This window comes from Calliopsis andreniformis, chromosome 8, assembly GCF_051401765.1.
Source record: "Calliopsis andreniformis isolate RMS-2024a chromosome 8, iyCalAndr_principal, whole genome shotgun sequence".
NCBI lineage: Eukaryota > Metazoa > Arthropoda > Insecta > Hymenoptera > Andrenidae > Calliopsis > Calliopsis andreniformis.
This window is the reverse complement of record NC_135069.1, coordinates 2,554,124-2,568,409: the sequence shown is the minus strand read 5'-3', so window position 1 is coordinate 2,568,409 and position 14,286 is coordinate 2,554,124. Positions and strand designations below refer to the sequence as shown.

The 14,286-nt window shown below is 48.1% G+C and overlaps 1 protein-coding gene and 1 long non-coding RNA gene across 6 annotated transcripts in view; one reads left to right on the top strand and one right to left on the bottom strand.

Annotated features, from left to right (window-relative positions):
• Positions 1-14,286, bottom strand: part of LOC143182235 (uncharacterized) — a 66,912-nt gene that overhangs the window by 18,237 nt on the left and 34,389 nt on the right. The window lies entirely within an intron of this gene.
• LOC143182227 (uncharacterized) overlaps positions 3,740-14,286 on the top strand; it is a 59,039-nt gene continuing 48,492 nt past the window's right edge. For both annotated transcript variants that reach the window (XM_076383116.1, XM_076383115.1), the window contains exon 1: positions 3,740-5,297. In XM_076383116.1, the coding sequence (XP_076239231.1) occupies positions 3,927-5,297 (1,371 nt within the window). In that variant the 5' untranslated portion in view covers positions 3,740-3,926. The remainder of the gene's footprint in view (positions 5,298-14,286) is intronic.

Genomic DNA, 14,286 nt, shown 5'->3' with positions numbered 1-14,286 from the left:
CGATGACAGTCGCTGCCAATAATATCAGTGCGTTCGAATTCCAAGAACCAGAAAGATTTTCTCTCTGGAGGTTCGGTGCCAAGGTGACGCGGTGAAAGAACGATCCAAGAACCGTGGGAGGTGTCGTTGGCGGGGTGTGAGATGTCAAGGGTCGACAGCACCAGTGGCCTTGAAACCCTGAACAACGCATTCCGATTATCGTTGCTGGTGCGTTTTCATTGGCCTGCACAATGTGCATGACAGATCATTAAATGGTAATCGAGAGATGTAGTATTCACCTCGGCGATAGTTAAACAAAATTACGACTTGGTGGAATAGGCACTCTACGGGGCTACGTGTTTTATTTAAGCGTGGATCGTTGTGTAACCAATGGTGATTAGAGAGGAAAAAGATGCGACTCGGTAACACGCGAGACTCCGCTCCAGGGGAATAGCAAAGTGACCTACAAGTGTAATCTAACGAGATAACCTTCTGAACCTGGGCAAAAGTTTTCAGAACAAAAGTAGCGTGTCCCCATGCACGGTGCGCCTTGTCTCAACTGGTTTCCCCCTAGATTCGCGTAATCTCTGTCGCTTCCTGTCCTCGCCTATGCGTCAACTCGATAGCAACTTGCACTCGAAATTTCGTTGCACAATTCAAGTACGTTCAATAACGTAACACCACGATGCACTATATTGCACCATATCGAACTTCGCGTCAAAGAAAGAGAAGCCAACGTCTAAACATCGTTAACTAGGAAACTGGGTCATCTCTCGGCCGCAAAATATGTGTGCAATTAAAAATGCCTGACGTTGAATTGCAGATCTACAACACATAATACTTCTAAGAATCTAAGGAATCTAAACCATCTTGCAAGTGTCGACAGAAAAGCCTCAGCAGGTAGAAAAGCACAGAACGCGAAATCCTCTGCAAGGCAATTTTCGACCCTGTCACGAACGAGACGTATCTGTCAGGCAGGAACGCAGGGCGCGATGATTTACAGAAAATTGTGTGAGAGAGTTCGTTTCGTTGATAGAACAAATCGGCGGATCCAGACGCACAGGCACGCGGGCCATGCCTAAATCCGCGTGACTAATTTCGCTCCGTGCCCACGAAACTCTTGATGGAATTCCACGGAAGCGCAGCTTCAGGCATATGTCTTTTGTCGCGTTCAGAAATAGAAATACGAAAGCGCCGCTTCCTCGCAGCAGGGACCACTTCGACCTGTCGCCTCTCGTTCGCTCAGGCTTTTTGTCAGAAGCGCAGCGCGCGAAACGATAGCTAATATCGACGAGAAAAATGCACGCTACTTGCATGTGCATCTGTCAGCCCCTGGCGTTAATTTTCCCAGCGTGGCGCGGATCGAGTGATTGAATTCCACGAGAGTGTTTTACACAGCCGAACTTCGAGCGTCATTTGTCTGTCTGCTCCCTCTCACCTGGCTGCTCACCTCATTTATCTGCCAGGCTGATTACGCACACAGGGCACCATTCGAATTCCCTGATTCGATCATTTGGCGTCGACGGCCGTGATCGCCCGCGTGGAGAATCCTGACGAATGGCTGAGAGGTTAACACCGGTAAGTGAGAGTGAAACGATTAAGGAGTCCTACATTCTAGCTGTACGAGAATCGTGTGGCCCAGTGATGCATCGTCTGCAATCAATTCTTTTCAACGTGAAAAAATCGTCGGGCTGCTAAAGGAGAGAGAGGCTTCCAAAGATGGAATTTGGAAATCTGGTGAAACGCTGACGAAGGTTGAATTGAATGGGTGAACTGGAGAACAGTATAAGTACAAAATTAGCGATTTTTAAATCATCTCAAAATAACATCTGGATCCCAAAGCTAAAGCGTATTAAATCACACAGAGAACAAGTGGATTTGATAAGAATTTGTGAGCTGAAAAAGTGGGCTGTGGCTCTGGGTTCTAAAGAATGCTGGGTTCTGTAGAATGCTCAGAACTATGTGTTGAGATGAAATATTTCAACATACGGTTTTTAGACTTGAACTATTCTTCACCTCGCCAATTGAATTGGTATCGAGATGCCCGATGGATAGGATGCTGGTAGCGATTGAAAAGGCTTCCGTCGCCTCGAATGACAGAGTCTTCCTTTTTCCTCCATCCTGTCCAGGGCAAGAAGGGACCACTGACGCTCGAATGTCTTCGCGATGCGTCCCAGCGATAGGTCGCGAGTGCTTTTATCGAGGATCGAATCGGAGCGGAAGCCGTCGAGGGGCTAACCGTGTTTATTTATCGCGGCGCGACCAGCTTAAAAGGGCGACAAAAACCGCTGGACGACCTCCGTACGCGACGAAAAACCAGTCCTCGTTGTACCGGTTGCAGACCAGCCGATCGCGCGATCCTATCGACCTCTCGTTTCTTGCGAGCTCTTCGACCGTATTTCGTGGTCCTCCCGAACATCCCTGAATGGCGACGCGAAAGTGAATGGGACGCGGCCGAGCAGGGCGTCGCTTACAGAGGCGATCGTAAAATCGGCCACGGTACACGAATCGGGCCGCGATGCGTGACGGAAACACATGTACCGGCTGCTGCAGCCGCGATACGGACAGATAAAGAAGAACGACGATGATGCACGGTTACGTGACGACCTCCGCGGCAATCGCGATCGACACGGTGCTCCTTCCGATTTGGGTTTCAGTTCTTGCGCGTAATCCCCGTAAAAAGTGCTTCGAAGGATTTTAAGGTGTTTGAGAGAGTGTGACAACTTCTGTGATTCGCTTCTTAAGTATAAATATGGGTATGAGTACACTTGAGGATACAATTGTCGCGAATTTTAGTAGCAATTGTAGTAAGATCTCGGTTACTTAATACATGTACCACGAAATTAAAGCCTGATGCGTTTTTTCGATAGCTAGGCTTATTCTCTTTAGCACTTCCTTTCCCTTACCACAGTCCACAATTGAAACTGAAATAAAAAGTTCTCCCAAACACCGTGTCAAACGAATGAAGTCAGGGATGGTCCCGATACTCCAAGGCTTTTGAAAGATCCTCCATCACCTCTCCCATCACTCGGATCATTCGAATCCATCGCGCGTCCACCAGGAGTCCGTGGAACAACGCGTGCACACGTTCGTGCGGTAGCACACGGGCGCGCACAGGTAAGGGACGAAGGGGACGCAGAAAAGCCGACGTTCGGGGGTGACGGAGGGAGCGGGAGGGGGAGACGAATATCGCCCACACGCATGCGCAGTGCGTTCCGCGATCTCTCAAGCCGGCGGCCGGGGAGGCTGGCCTCAGTCGCCCGCGACATTCGGTCCGCGATACGATTCGGTGTAATCTTCGCGCGCTGGACTCGACAGACAAGAGAGGGAGAGAAAGAGAGAGCAGTGCGCCGGTTGGTGGGCAAAACGCGCGCGTTTTAATCATTCTAGAGCCGATCGGTGGTCCCGAAGAATCGACAGGTCGAGGCAGTAAGCTCGTGCCAGTCGCTCCAAAACGCTCGAATCGGCTGGGAGATCGTCGCGAGGGATCGGGCGCGACGAACGTGAGAATGGACGCGGAGCTGTCGGTCGAGACGATAGACGAGGCAAGAAGGCGCGAGACGTGAGCGGAATCGCGAGAACTAACCACGCTTCGAGGATTACCGTTGCGCTGGCACTTTTGCGGAATCGAGTGAACTGGAACGCGGCCAAAAGCCAGCTGTGTCGCGGCCCCTCTCGATATTCGTGTTTCCTCGCTGATCACCACGTGGATCAGCCCGTCACCGTTACGTCGATTCGCCAGCGGGAGTGATAATCGCCCGCGGCGATTTCACTGCTTCCCACCTCTGCCACAGGCTCACTCTACGAACCATCATTGATGACCACGACTACGAGCAGTCGTGGATCTACTGCGCGTGATGTGTCCCTGAGGATCCTTGGTCTCCAGACACCAGGTATCGCGTGGCTAGGATAATGTAAGGTGCCTGAGACCTGGTTTGGCAGACGAAATGATGCGCGACAGGAGGCTGCTGCTGCTCTTGATCCTTCTGATGGCTTACGGCCTGTTCGCGGCGGAGGCCAGGCATCACCAGCACGAGGACATTACTAGCGATTCGAGGCACAGGCACAGGCATAGGCACGAGTCGCCAAATGGCAGGAGGAATCGTCACGAGCTGGACAGGCGACCCTCTTGGTCGCAGGAACTCGATTACGAGGACGACGACTCGCTAGGAGAGCGAGAGGACTGGGAGGAAGAGGAGGAGAAAGAGGATGATGATTACGAGGCTCGAGCCTATTACGAGAGAGCCTATCCTCGATCCAGGATCGGTCCTCACGGGCGGATGTTCGAACCGCGATACCCGACGAGGTACCATCGAGCTGGATATCGAGCTTGGTATGAGGAAGAGGAGGACAGACGCAGAGCTAGCCTTCGGTACTGGAGGAGCCATAGGCTGAGGTCAGACAGGACCCATCGTAAAATTGGATATCCAAGAAACCGTGAGTCGGATTACGATTACGATGAGGATGAGTCTGATAAACATCGATACGATGATGAGGACACTGAGAGATATACGTGGTGGAAGAATGGACGAAAGCATAGAATCGCGTCGAGACGTGGCTGGCGTCCCGACGCCAGGAAGAAGCACCGCTTGGAGGAGAATGAAGGATCGAGGAGGTTCGATGATTGGAGGAGGAGACCCAACTCCACGGAACCCAGGCCCTCGTTCTCCAAGAACGACAGGAGGAGGATCGAGAACTCCGAGGATTACGACTACCACGTGGATGGACTCGATGACGTGGATCGAGACGAAGATGAAGCGTGGACCGAGGACGAGGATCCGATCGAAGATGAAGAGGAGTTTGACAACGATTTCTATAAGAGCGAAAAGAAGGCGCCCCTGAAGACTTATGATGATATCATTAGGAGGCTCACTTCTGACGACCCAACCACACCTAAAACGACTGTTAAAAGAGACTACAGGAACATCGAGATGGACAAGTACACGAAGCGAGACGCCTTTGGGAATTTTAAGTACGAACCCAAGAACCTTTCTAAGCCCCTCGTTCAGAGCAAGCCCGTTACTCCTTACGTGAGCTCAGCGTCCAGCCAATATTCCACTAAAAAGATCGTCGAGAATTCCTCCAGCAAATTGCTGGATACCCTGACTAACCATAAAGTCGTCAAAAACGACACCGTGTCGAAGACCCCAGAGCAACACGAGAAGAAGAGTTCAAAGATCGATGGCCAGGCCAAAACGAAGAGCCTGGAGCAGGATTACGACGAGTACATGAACGCTCCAGACAACGAGAAGGAGGAGGACCTCATCAAGGCTGGAGTCGAGCCAGAGCCAGGGATGCAGGCGGATGTCACTAATACAGTGAGTGGAACGTTTTCATAAATCTCTGCCTTGATGTTTCTACTTGCGTCGTGGAACCTCCACCACGAGATAACTCTGTTTTCGTATCAAACAAGGGACGGTAGGTTCAGGAGCGTCTGGGACAGATGTTGAGTCGAGCTGCGTGAGTTAGGATCGATATGGCCCCTGTCGAGGTCTCGTAGGATCGATGATAAATGGTTGACGAGAGATCCTTGAAATTTACGACTTGTCGTTCTGATTATGCAGGATTAGGTGCGTCGAGTAGGATCTCTCGCGACCTTGATAACGTCCACGCTTAGTTCTTGGGACTCTCACGACTCTGAGACATCGATCTAGCCTCAGACGATCCTTTTCGCCAGTATCCGGCTCGAGAAATCGCTGGACCGAGTTCGCGAGCGTTCGATGCCATCGACGCAGCCCAGAATCGTAAAGCCTCCTCGAGTTCTCTTGTATCAACCCTGTCGAGCGAGATTAAGATCGTCTTGGCTCGCTGGTACACGCGAGAATCCTTATCGATGCTTCCCCTGCGCTTCTCTTCTGTTTACGAGAACATGGCGCTTTCTTTGTACCTTCGTGACGATTCTGAAGACTCTGTCTCCCAGTTCCATGAAGGTTACCCTCGGATTCTCATCAAGAGAACAAAGACGATAAATTCGAGGTTTCCGCCGCGGCGGAACTCAGCAGACAATTTAACGATCCTCGTTCCGCGCCAGCGCTCCGCTCGATCGACTTTCACGAAGCGCATCGGTGCAGAAGATCGCGTCGATTTGCCTTGAAGTATCCTTTCATGCCGCGTCCTTGGCAATAGAGTTCGCGAACCGAGCCCGAACCGTGCCAGACACCTATTTCGGTACAGTCGCGAGCCAGACGCCCTCATCGATGACGCCTGAACCATAGCTTTCGGTTCTGAGAACTCTTTCGAACTCGCTGCACTTTGGTCAACGGTTGGTTGGTTTATTACTGTGTCTGCTTCGTGACCACGCGGTTCCCCTTACCTGTGGGGGCCAAGATTAGATCGACCTTGGCAATGCAGACGCTGCCAGCCACCAAGTGCTTTTATCCACGTCAGAACTCTCGATCCGACGTCCTCAGGTTCCGACCTCGGAAACGCTGCGGTTATCGGCTGCCGCTCTTTATTACCAGGAGGCTCGCGCGAAATCGACACCGCAAGCCTGACGAAACCGCGAGTCCCCTTTATAGGTTGACACACCGACACGCTCGATCCGCAGGATGATAAGTATCCAGGACGCCATGGGAATTGGCTTCGAGTACATATGATGCTGAATATATCACTTGTAATTGCTTGAGAAATAAAGGTACTTTTTTGGTAACTAGAGCTTTTGAGTGTGAAGTGTCCCTTCGCTGTCCTTCTTGAGTCTCTTTTCATCGTCTCTTCTTAGGGCAGAGTCTTCTAAAAGAACAGAATCTTCTACAAGAGCAGAATCCCTTAAAAGAGCAGAGTTTAGAAGAGAACTCTACTCCCTATTTTCCAAGAAGCTTCCAAGAAAACCCAGTTCGATCACTGTCGTTCAATTGTCCAGCACCTCATTACAGCAAATTCTCGAACTTTGCATATTTCAAAGGGAGAACCCACTTGCAGAAGAAACTTCGAGTTCCGCGAACGACGTCCAAGGAAAATAGGAATTCCTTTCGCGGCGAAAGAGGCGTTGATTAATGACCGCGAATTTCGGAGATGAGCAAAGCGGGCCGAGCATTCGGCAGGGTCAAAAAACAAGCGGCTACCGACTCGTCGACCAAAAAGTCAACCGTCTGGTAGCCGAGAACCGCGGATCTAGACGGACGAATCTCCTCGGGCATCGCCAGATGCATTAATCGGAGTCGCGCAGCTGTTACCTCCGTCGAATAACAGCGGTTGTGATTCCAAGCGATCACCATGTGTTGCTATAGATCGTAAAACGTTTTCGTTTGTTTGTTCGATTTCCCTTCATGGACGGAACCTATTTTTTAACTACAATATAATTTCGGAGAAATCCACATGCATATACCACAACTTGGGTCATTTCGCTGACCCTGATCGAGACTGCAACCGCAATTATTTCTCTTCCGACTCCTCGTCGTCCAAAGGGCCGATCTTTATCGAGACTCAGAAGAAAAAAATCGAGAGGATTCCAGTCGAAAGTACGGCCGACGAGCACTGATTCATCAGGAGAACACCTTAATTCTACGGTAGCCAGCTTCCCCCTGTCCAGAAAGCAAAAGAAGCAATGGTTGTCGTCGCAATCGTGGCTCGGCCCTTTTTGCCGATTTACAAAGGTAATCCCGCCACGTTCCACTGGCGATTTACTTCTACACGATCGCCGAGGGGAATTACTGCGGCGAGTAATTGAGCAATTGTACGTGCTCCCAGCTTCCAGCATAGAACTCGGACCCAGGGTTATTAAAGGCAGAGCTGTATCTGCTGGGATTCGCTGGTTCGCAGTGAAACGAGGATAAATCGAGATTAAACGATTAACAAACATCCACTGATTGAGAGGTGGTTTACGTGGTAATCGGAGTTTAGCGAGAAAGAGGCGCATTCCCACGTTTCGTCCGCGAACAACGGTATTCCGACAGATTCAGAGGCACGGACAAACAGTCGACTGTGCAGAATTAGGGGGCGTGTAATTTCATTAGAAGAGGCAGATAAGGGAACGAGGGAATCTGCTGCGCGAAGGAGACCGCGAGGAATCATCTCGTTCGAGAGATAAATGGAACCAATAATCGTTTGCTGGTTAATCGTCGGTCTGAATATAGACGCCTTTTTCTACTAGATGTATTTTCAGACGGCGATCGCGTTCAGCTTACGACTGATCTATCATGACCTACGCTACTATTCATGAGTGTTTTGATGCTTAATGGAGCTCTATTAGAATGCTAATATCCTTATTTTGTATTATTTCTTCTAGATATGAATAATATTAATTGATGACTCCCGTAACTCTGAGAGGTCAGAGGTCTAGGTTCTAATAGACTAATGGTGAATCCATTTTCCACGTTGAAAGGAATAACTTGTACCTCGAAGATTATCGCGTGAAATTTACTGATAATAGTTACTAACTGATTAGAAGAAGACACTCTGCGTGGACACCCGCATCAAGTCGCTCGCTGAACCGAGGGCTGATAATTCAAGTAGCTCGTTCTCTAATCTCGTTGAGTGTTTCATAATGGAATTATATATCTAATAATGGCTCTGATATTACAGACTGCTATACTGGTTATCGCTGGTCAGAAAGTAAATTACTGCCACCTATGAGGAATCTCCTTCGCGCCTCGATCTCCTCTGCTTATCACTTTTAACTGCCTTTAAATTTCTGATTGGCTTCCTGGAAATGCAGTTTGCATGAAATGCATTCCTTGCAATCGTGCTTTTCCCTCTCCTTCGAGTTCCCTCCTTTCTCCAGCTTATTTTTCTTACCAACCTCTTCGAAGAGAGGCTGGAATGGTAGCACACGAAATCTCGAGAGTTTCGCCGAAACAGGCACTCATGGAGGCATTAAGAAATGACTTTGCCACCTGACCACGCGGCCACCTCTCATAAATCGACCGTAAAAGCTGGCCGCGGAAGCTCGTTTGGACGGGCGTAAAATTCGTGGAGATCTGCGAGAGAAGACGCTGCCACACTTGTTTGCCAGCTAACGACGTGAATGAAAATATTGAAAAATAATTTGCGAGAATGATACAGCACTTGGAAGATGAACATCGATTTCAGATTTGGAAAGAGGAGTTTTCGTCTCTACAAAATAATGGAGCAGTTTCGCCAGATTCTCGACGCGAGCTTTAAACAGTAATGAAGTCATCGGCGATAAGGGAGGGTGTGCATCAAAAAGCCCGACCGGCTGGTCGATGATGCGGAGGAGGAATTTGCGGGCTCCTAATCTACCGAGACGATGATTCATCGTCACCGCCGTCTATCCAGAGAATCGCCGCGAAAGAAGCCGGGTGCATGGCTTAATGAATCGACAAAAATAGGCCGAATTCCAGCGAATTGTAGGACAGCTCGAGGAGCCGCTCTTTTATACGCATTCCACTGACTCACGGCCGACCCATAATAACAGTATTTAAATTTCAGTTAGGACTGTCGTAAAATTCCCCTGCCGAGATGCTCCTCTGCGAAACGACAGGAGACTTTTCAGCCAAGCAACACACGATTCAACGCTATTACACTTACAGTGACTCATGAATTTTTATCAAGGGTTATTGGATGCACTCAATGTGCAAAAATATACAAAATATTACAGGTAAAGTCGAGTCGTTAAATTCGTTCTAGATGTACACTGCTGGCCAAAAGTGAGGGACCATCTGACTTCTTATTTTTTTCTATTCTGTCATCTAGCGTGGTCTAATCCTTTCAGTATTAAATTCCCAGCAAGTTAATTTATACTCTTTTACTAACTCTGTGATTATGATCTCATACTCTTGGCTAACAGTGTATCTGAAGCAATTCCTAGGTCACTGTGTGTATATTTCTACTCAACAAAACTCAACCTAAAATCCCTCCACATTCCTTTCCGCCAAACTCAGGTTTATTCTTAAACCATTCGAGCAACTGTCATCAACTAGCCCACTTCGGTGTCCATCAACTTCTAACATCCACCGATGCAGAAATGATCGACAAGTCGAGCATCGTATCCATCAAGTACAAAATTAGAAATGAAATAATCTTGCAAACGAGATCCATTAATCGCACTGTGCATCCACTGTCCGCGGCGTCGAAAAGAGATAAGCACTTCGCGTGTTACACGAAAAGCAGAGCTGCTTAATCGATGACTCACGAAATTCGCCGGGCAAGTTCATTTCGGTTTACGAAATACTTGCTGTCCAAACACAAGCTAATTAATTCCGGGAAGCTCGTCTGCGATGGGAATTGTTTCGCAGACGCTCGCAGCCGAATGCATCTGGTCCAATCGGAGGTTGGAGACTGTCCAAGATCGAACGCGCGTAAAATGTGAGTTATTTAACGCGCTACCTGGAGTATCAGTACTCGTCACGTCGACAATGGCCGATGACTAAGCTCCTGCCGGATTTGTCATGGTAAATAGGCCGCAGTGAATCTCTCGAATGCTTTACAACATGACGCAATTAATTCCAGTATATTACGCAAACGTCTGTCGACGACTGAAATATGTTTAGTAAACTTTCTGAACGGGGATTATTCGGACGTGGGATAGGCCCAGGTGCAGATGCTCGGTTGGAAGTTGGAGCGTTTCCAGATCGACGCGATTCTGATTGAATTATTGCCTGAGGATATCGGACACTTCCGCGATGAATCTTCCATCAGATAACATCGTTACGAAGTGGACTTCTTAAGACCTGAATTATAAGTTGTTAGTACAACGAATAGAAATGATTTGAGCACAAAAAATACAGGAGTACCTATACTTAGGAATTTTACGTAAAATGAAGTTAAAATTATGATTTTTGAGTCCTGTCTGTATGTTCTGCGTTAAGGGGTTAAACAGAGGTTCACAGACTCTCCCAAAATTCGGGTCATTCCCGCGTCCACTTGGAGTGGCTCCAACGTCGTATTCTCGAGCAGATCTACCGATAAAATCCAAAAATATGTCCCTGCTGTCCTCCTGCGAGCCAAAGTCGCCGTATCTACTGCTAAATCTGGCACGATACGATCGGGCACGCAGGTGGGCCGACGGACAGTCTGCTAAGTTCTTGTTTAAGTACTGTCTTACGCGCACATGGAATTCTATTTAATTACGACGGGTCATGGACCGTATCGAACTCTTGTTCCACGTATAATCTCGCGGAGGAATTAAATTCCTTGGTGGCCGGATCGTAACTCTCTCTGCCATAATTAGGACCGACATCGAGGCGTTAATTCTGTTTGCCGATCGATTCGAGAGGCGGTCCGCGTTCCCGAGTTTCCATTAAGTTCATCGTAGGAAACGGCGGGAAGCAATTTCGTTTCGCAGGACGTGCTCGCGTGAAAGAAACGATCAGTCAAATAACACGTTACCACCTTCGACGTGGCAGGATTTATGTTCACGCGGGGATGAAGTTATTATAAAAAGTCCCCAGCCAGGATGCTCGGATATGGGATCTAAAGTGGCGTCGGGAGGGGCAGAGGGCTTGTTTGCCTTAGCAGAACGTTAATAGGGTTGCTGTTATCAGGACTCGGCGCCATTAGGGTCCCATACGCACGAGGGATCGTCTCTGTTGCTCGTTCCTTCTCGTTATCGTCCCGAACATAATTTTCTCTCGAGATCTCGGAGGAGCATCTCACCGAACATCCTTCGAGGGAAACCGAGCGAGAAATTGTGAAAAACACGCAGCCATTCCAGGGTGCAGAGAAGAAATGCTGGGCTTCGCGTGACTAGTCATTTTCTGGATGGATTAAGGCGCCGAATTGGGACCTTTTCGGAGAAGAACGTCAAATGACTCGGTTCTGAGCGTCGCAGATTCCTGTGGCGATCAGGGACGGTTCAGAAGACACGTGAACGAGCAGAGGATCGTCGAATGGCGAATTAACTCTGAAAATCTGTCTTTAGAGATCCGAGGGATCACAATACCGAAATTCCAAGGCAGAGTCCACGTTGCTAAACGCTGCTAAGCGCCGAATGACCTCTGGCAGAGTTTCGGATTTAATTTTACCCGCCTCGACGCAGCCGAATCTTCTAGCTAGAGTTTAGAACGGATGCAGCAAATCCAGGGAATTAAAATCATAATGGTGAGGACCCTGAGGAAGCAGAGATCGTTGGGTGGTCAAGAGATGCCTACTCGAGCCGAAAGCTTTTCGTTCTCCACGTGCATTCACCATAAAGAAGCTTTATATTCCAAGCGCGCTATAGCCAACAGAGACGCTCGTTTCGGTTGCCATAAAATTAATCGCCCAATTCTCCTTCCTAACTTGTTTGGCGCGAGGAAGCAGCTTCCTGCTCTCTTTGCAGAAAATTCGTCGATCCACCGAAGAAATACGATTGTTCACTCGCGCGATTCGCTCGGATATCGAGACACATTCCGTTTTCGAGAGATGCTCGTAACGTTATGGAGGCGACCTACCGCGTCGGATGGCATTCTAGCCGATTTACGCGACGTACCGCGGCGTGGGGGCCCTTTGAATTTACGGCGATAGGGCCATTTTCATTGGCCCTCGTTCCGCGTTATGGGCCCACTGTCGCCATCGATTCAGGGAACTGGCAGTGAGATTTAACGCCTCTGAATTGTCATCGTCAATTTTGCCTACATCCTGTCTATTTCTCTGGCCAATTTTTAATCAAATCAATTGAAACAGTTAAACTACCAAGCTCTTAAACAATTATATCATGTAAGCTGTATCTACTGCGTATAACATAACAAGTTAAGTAGCAAAGTCATAAAACTTGTTTAAAATACGGAAGAAAACTTATGTAACATTATATCAAGTAGCATTTTTCATGTCGCATGGCAAGTTACACTAAAAGTCTAACTGAACGTTTCGACAGGAAAGATACCTGTTATCTAATCTCCTTAAGAATAAGTTATAGAAATATGTAAAAAATATATTTATAGACTTTAAAGACAGCTTAGTGTCCCAAAACGATGCTAATCCCTCTTAGGTTCCCTTCCCTCCAAACTGATCCAGAATCAACAGCTCTGCTGCTCCCTTCATCGGCATCGTAAAGTGTGATTTATTTCAATTCTCCCCCCGTCTCGTCGCTAATTATCCCGAGCAGGACGATATATAAGCCAATTTATCCCGCGCAGCTCGTAAAGTGGTCGCGACTCGACGTAATTCGCGCAATTCGCGCGGTCTGATTAGCCGCGGCTGTCGTTAATGCGTGCCCGCGATAATTATAATATCGGACGACGACGGTCTGCTATCGACAGGTGAATGTTGCTGCCAGCCATCGGTGGGCGAGATAAAGCGGAAAATCGCGAAACGTTGTGGAGAACCAGGACGCAACCAGGTGCAGTCGCTTGCTTCGATATCTGGATAATTCTTCTCGAGTTCAGCGAGCACTGAGTAGTTACAGAGTTGCAAACGATTTTTACAAGCCCACAGGAATGTAGGACCTTGCACAAGGCAAAGTGCACTGGCGTTAAAAATGATACAGTTAGAAAAAAAATAAGAGATCGGTGTTTTCACAACTGATAGGCGTCAGAACAAAGTAACACTGTGTTACTCTCATTAACGCTGGTGGATAAGGCTACTAAAGCTATCATTATTGCGAACGGATACTAATTAAACCTTGGTTCTGAATTTGAAATCGCTGTTGGCGGGAGGAAGTCTCGTTTGAAAGTACGAGGTGAATAATAAAAAAGGAGAGCAGGTATCAATCGAGAAAGATTATGCAAACGGCGCTAAGTGATATGCGTGTAATTGCACTGGGGAACATAATAATTTTCATAATGAGAGCGAGAATTGTTGCACCTAGAATTTTTCCATCTATAGCTAATAATAACTGAACTTGCAACACTGAAATTCATTGATTCTGTGATTATTTATGGAATAAGAAATTTCCTGGTAAATACTTGGCTCAACTCTCGAAGCAACAAGTGTGAACTTACTACCGAAAGTCACGTCTTAAAGTGTCAGGTATTTGGAAAATCTCCGTGATGCAACTAGTGATGCAACACCGACGATGTCAACTCCTTTTACCATTTCCACCTTCTCTTGGCAGCTTTCGAGCTGGCTTCCAGAAAACACGTGCTTCCTTCACCCAGTGGCCGACATGTTTGCAGAGATGTTTCGTCCTCTGTTTGCTCACGGTACGCCTCGCCGCTACTCCATGACACTCATGTGTTCACAGGCACACTCAATATTTATGGAGTGACACCACGACTCGAGATGCTGCTCTATCTCGCGCTAATAGCGATCTGATAAGCTCGAGAGGATTTTCGAGGCCTCGAGACCACTCCACGCAATTATTCCAATTTTTTCTTCCTGGCGCCTAGTGTGCGCTATCGATCCTCGATCGCTCGAGATAATAGGCCTTCGTCGCGACTAATGCAATAGTGTTAACTCCATTTTTCCGCGGCGACACAAGGCATCGATTAA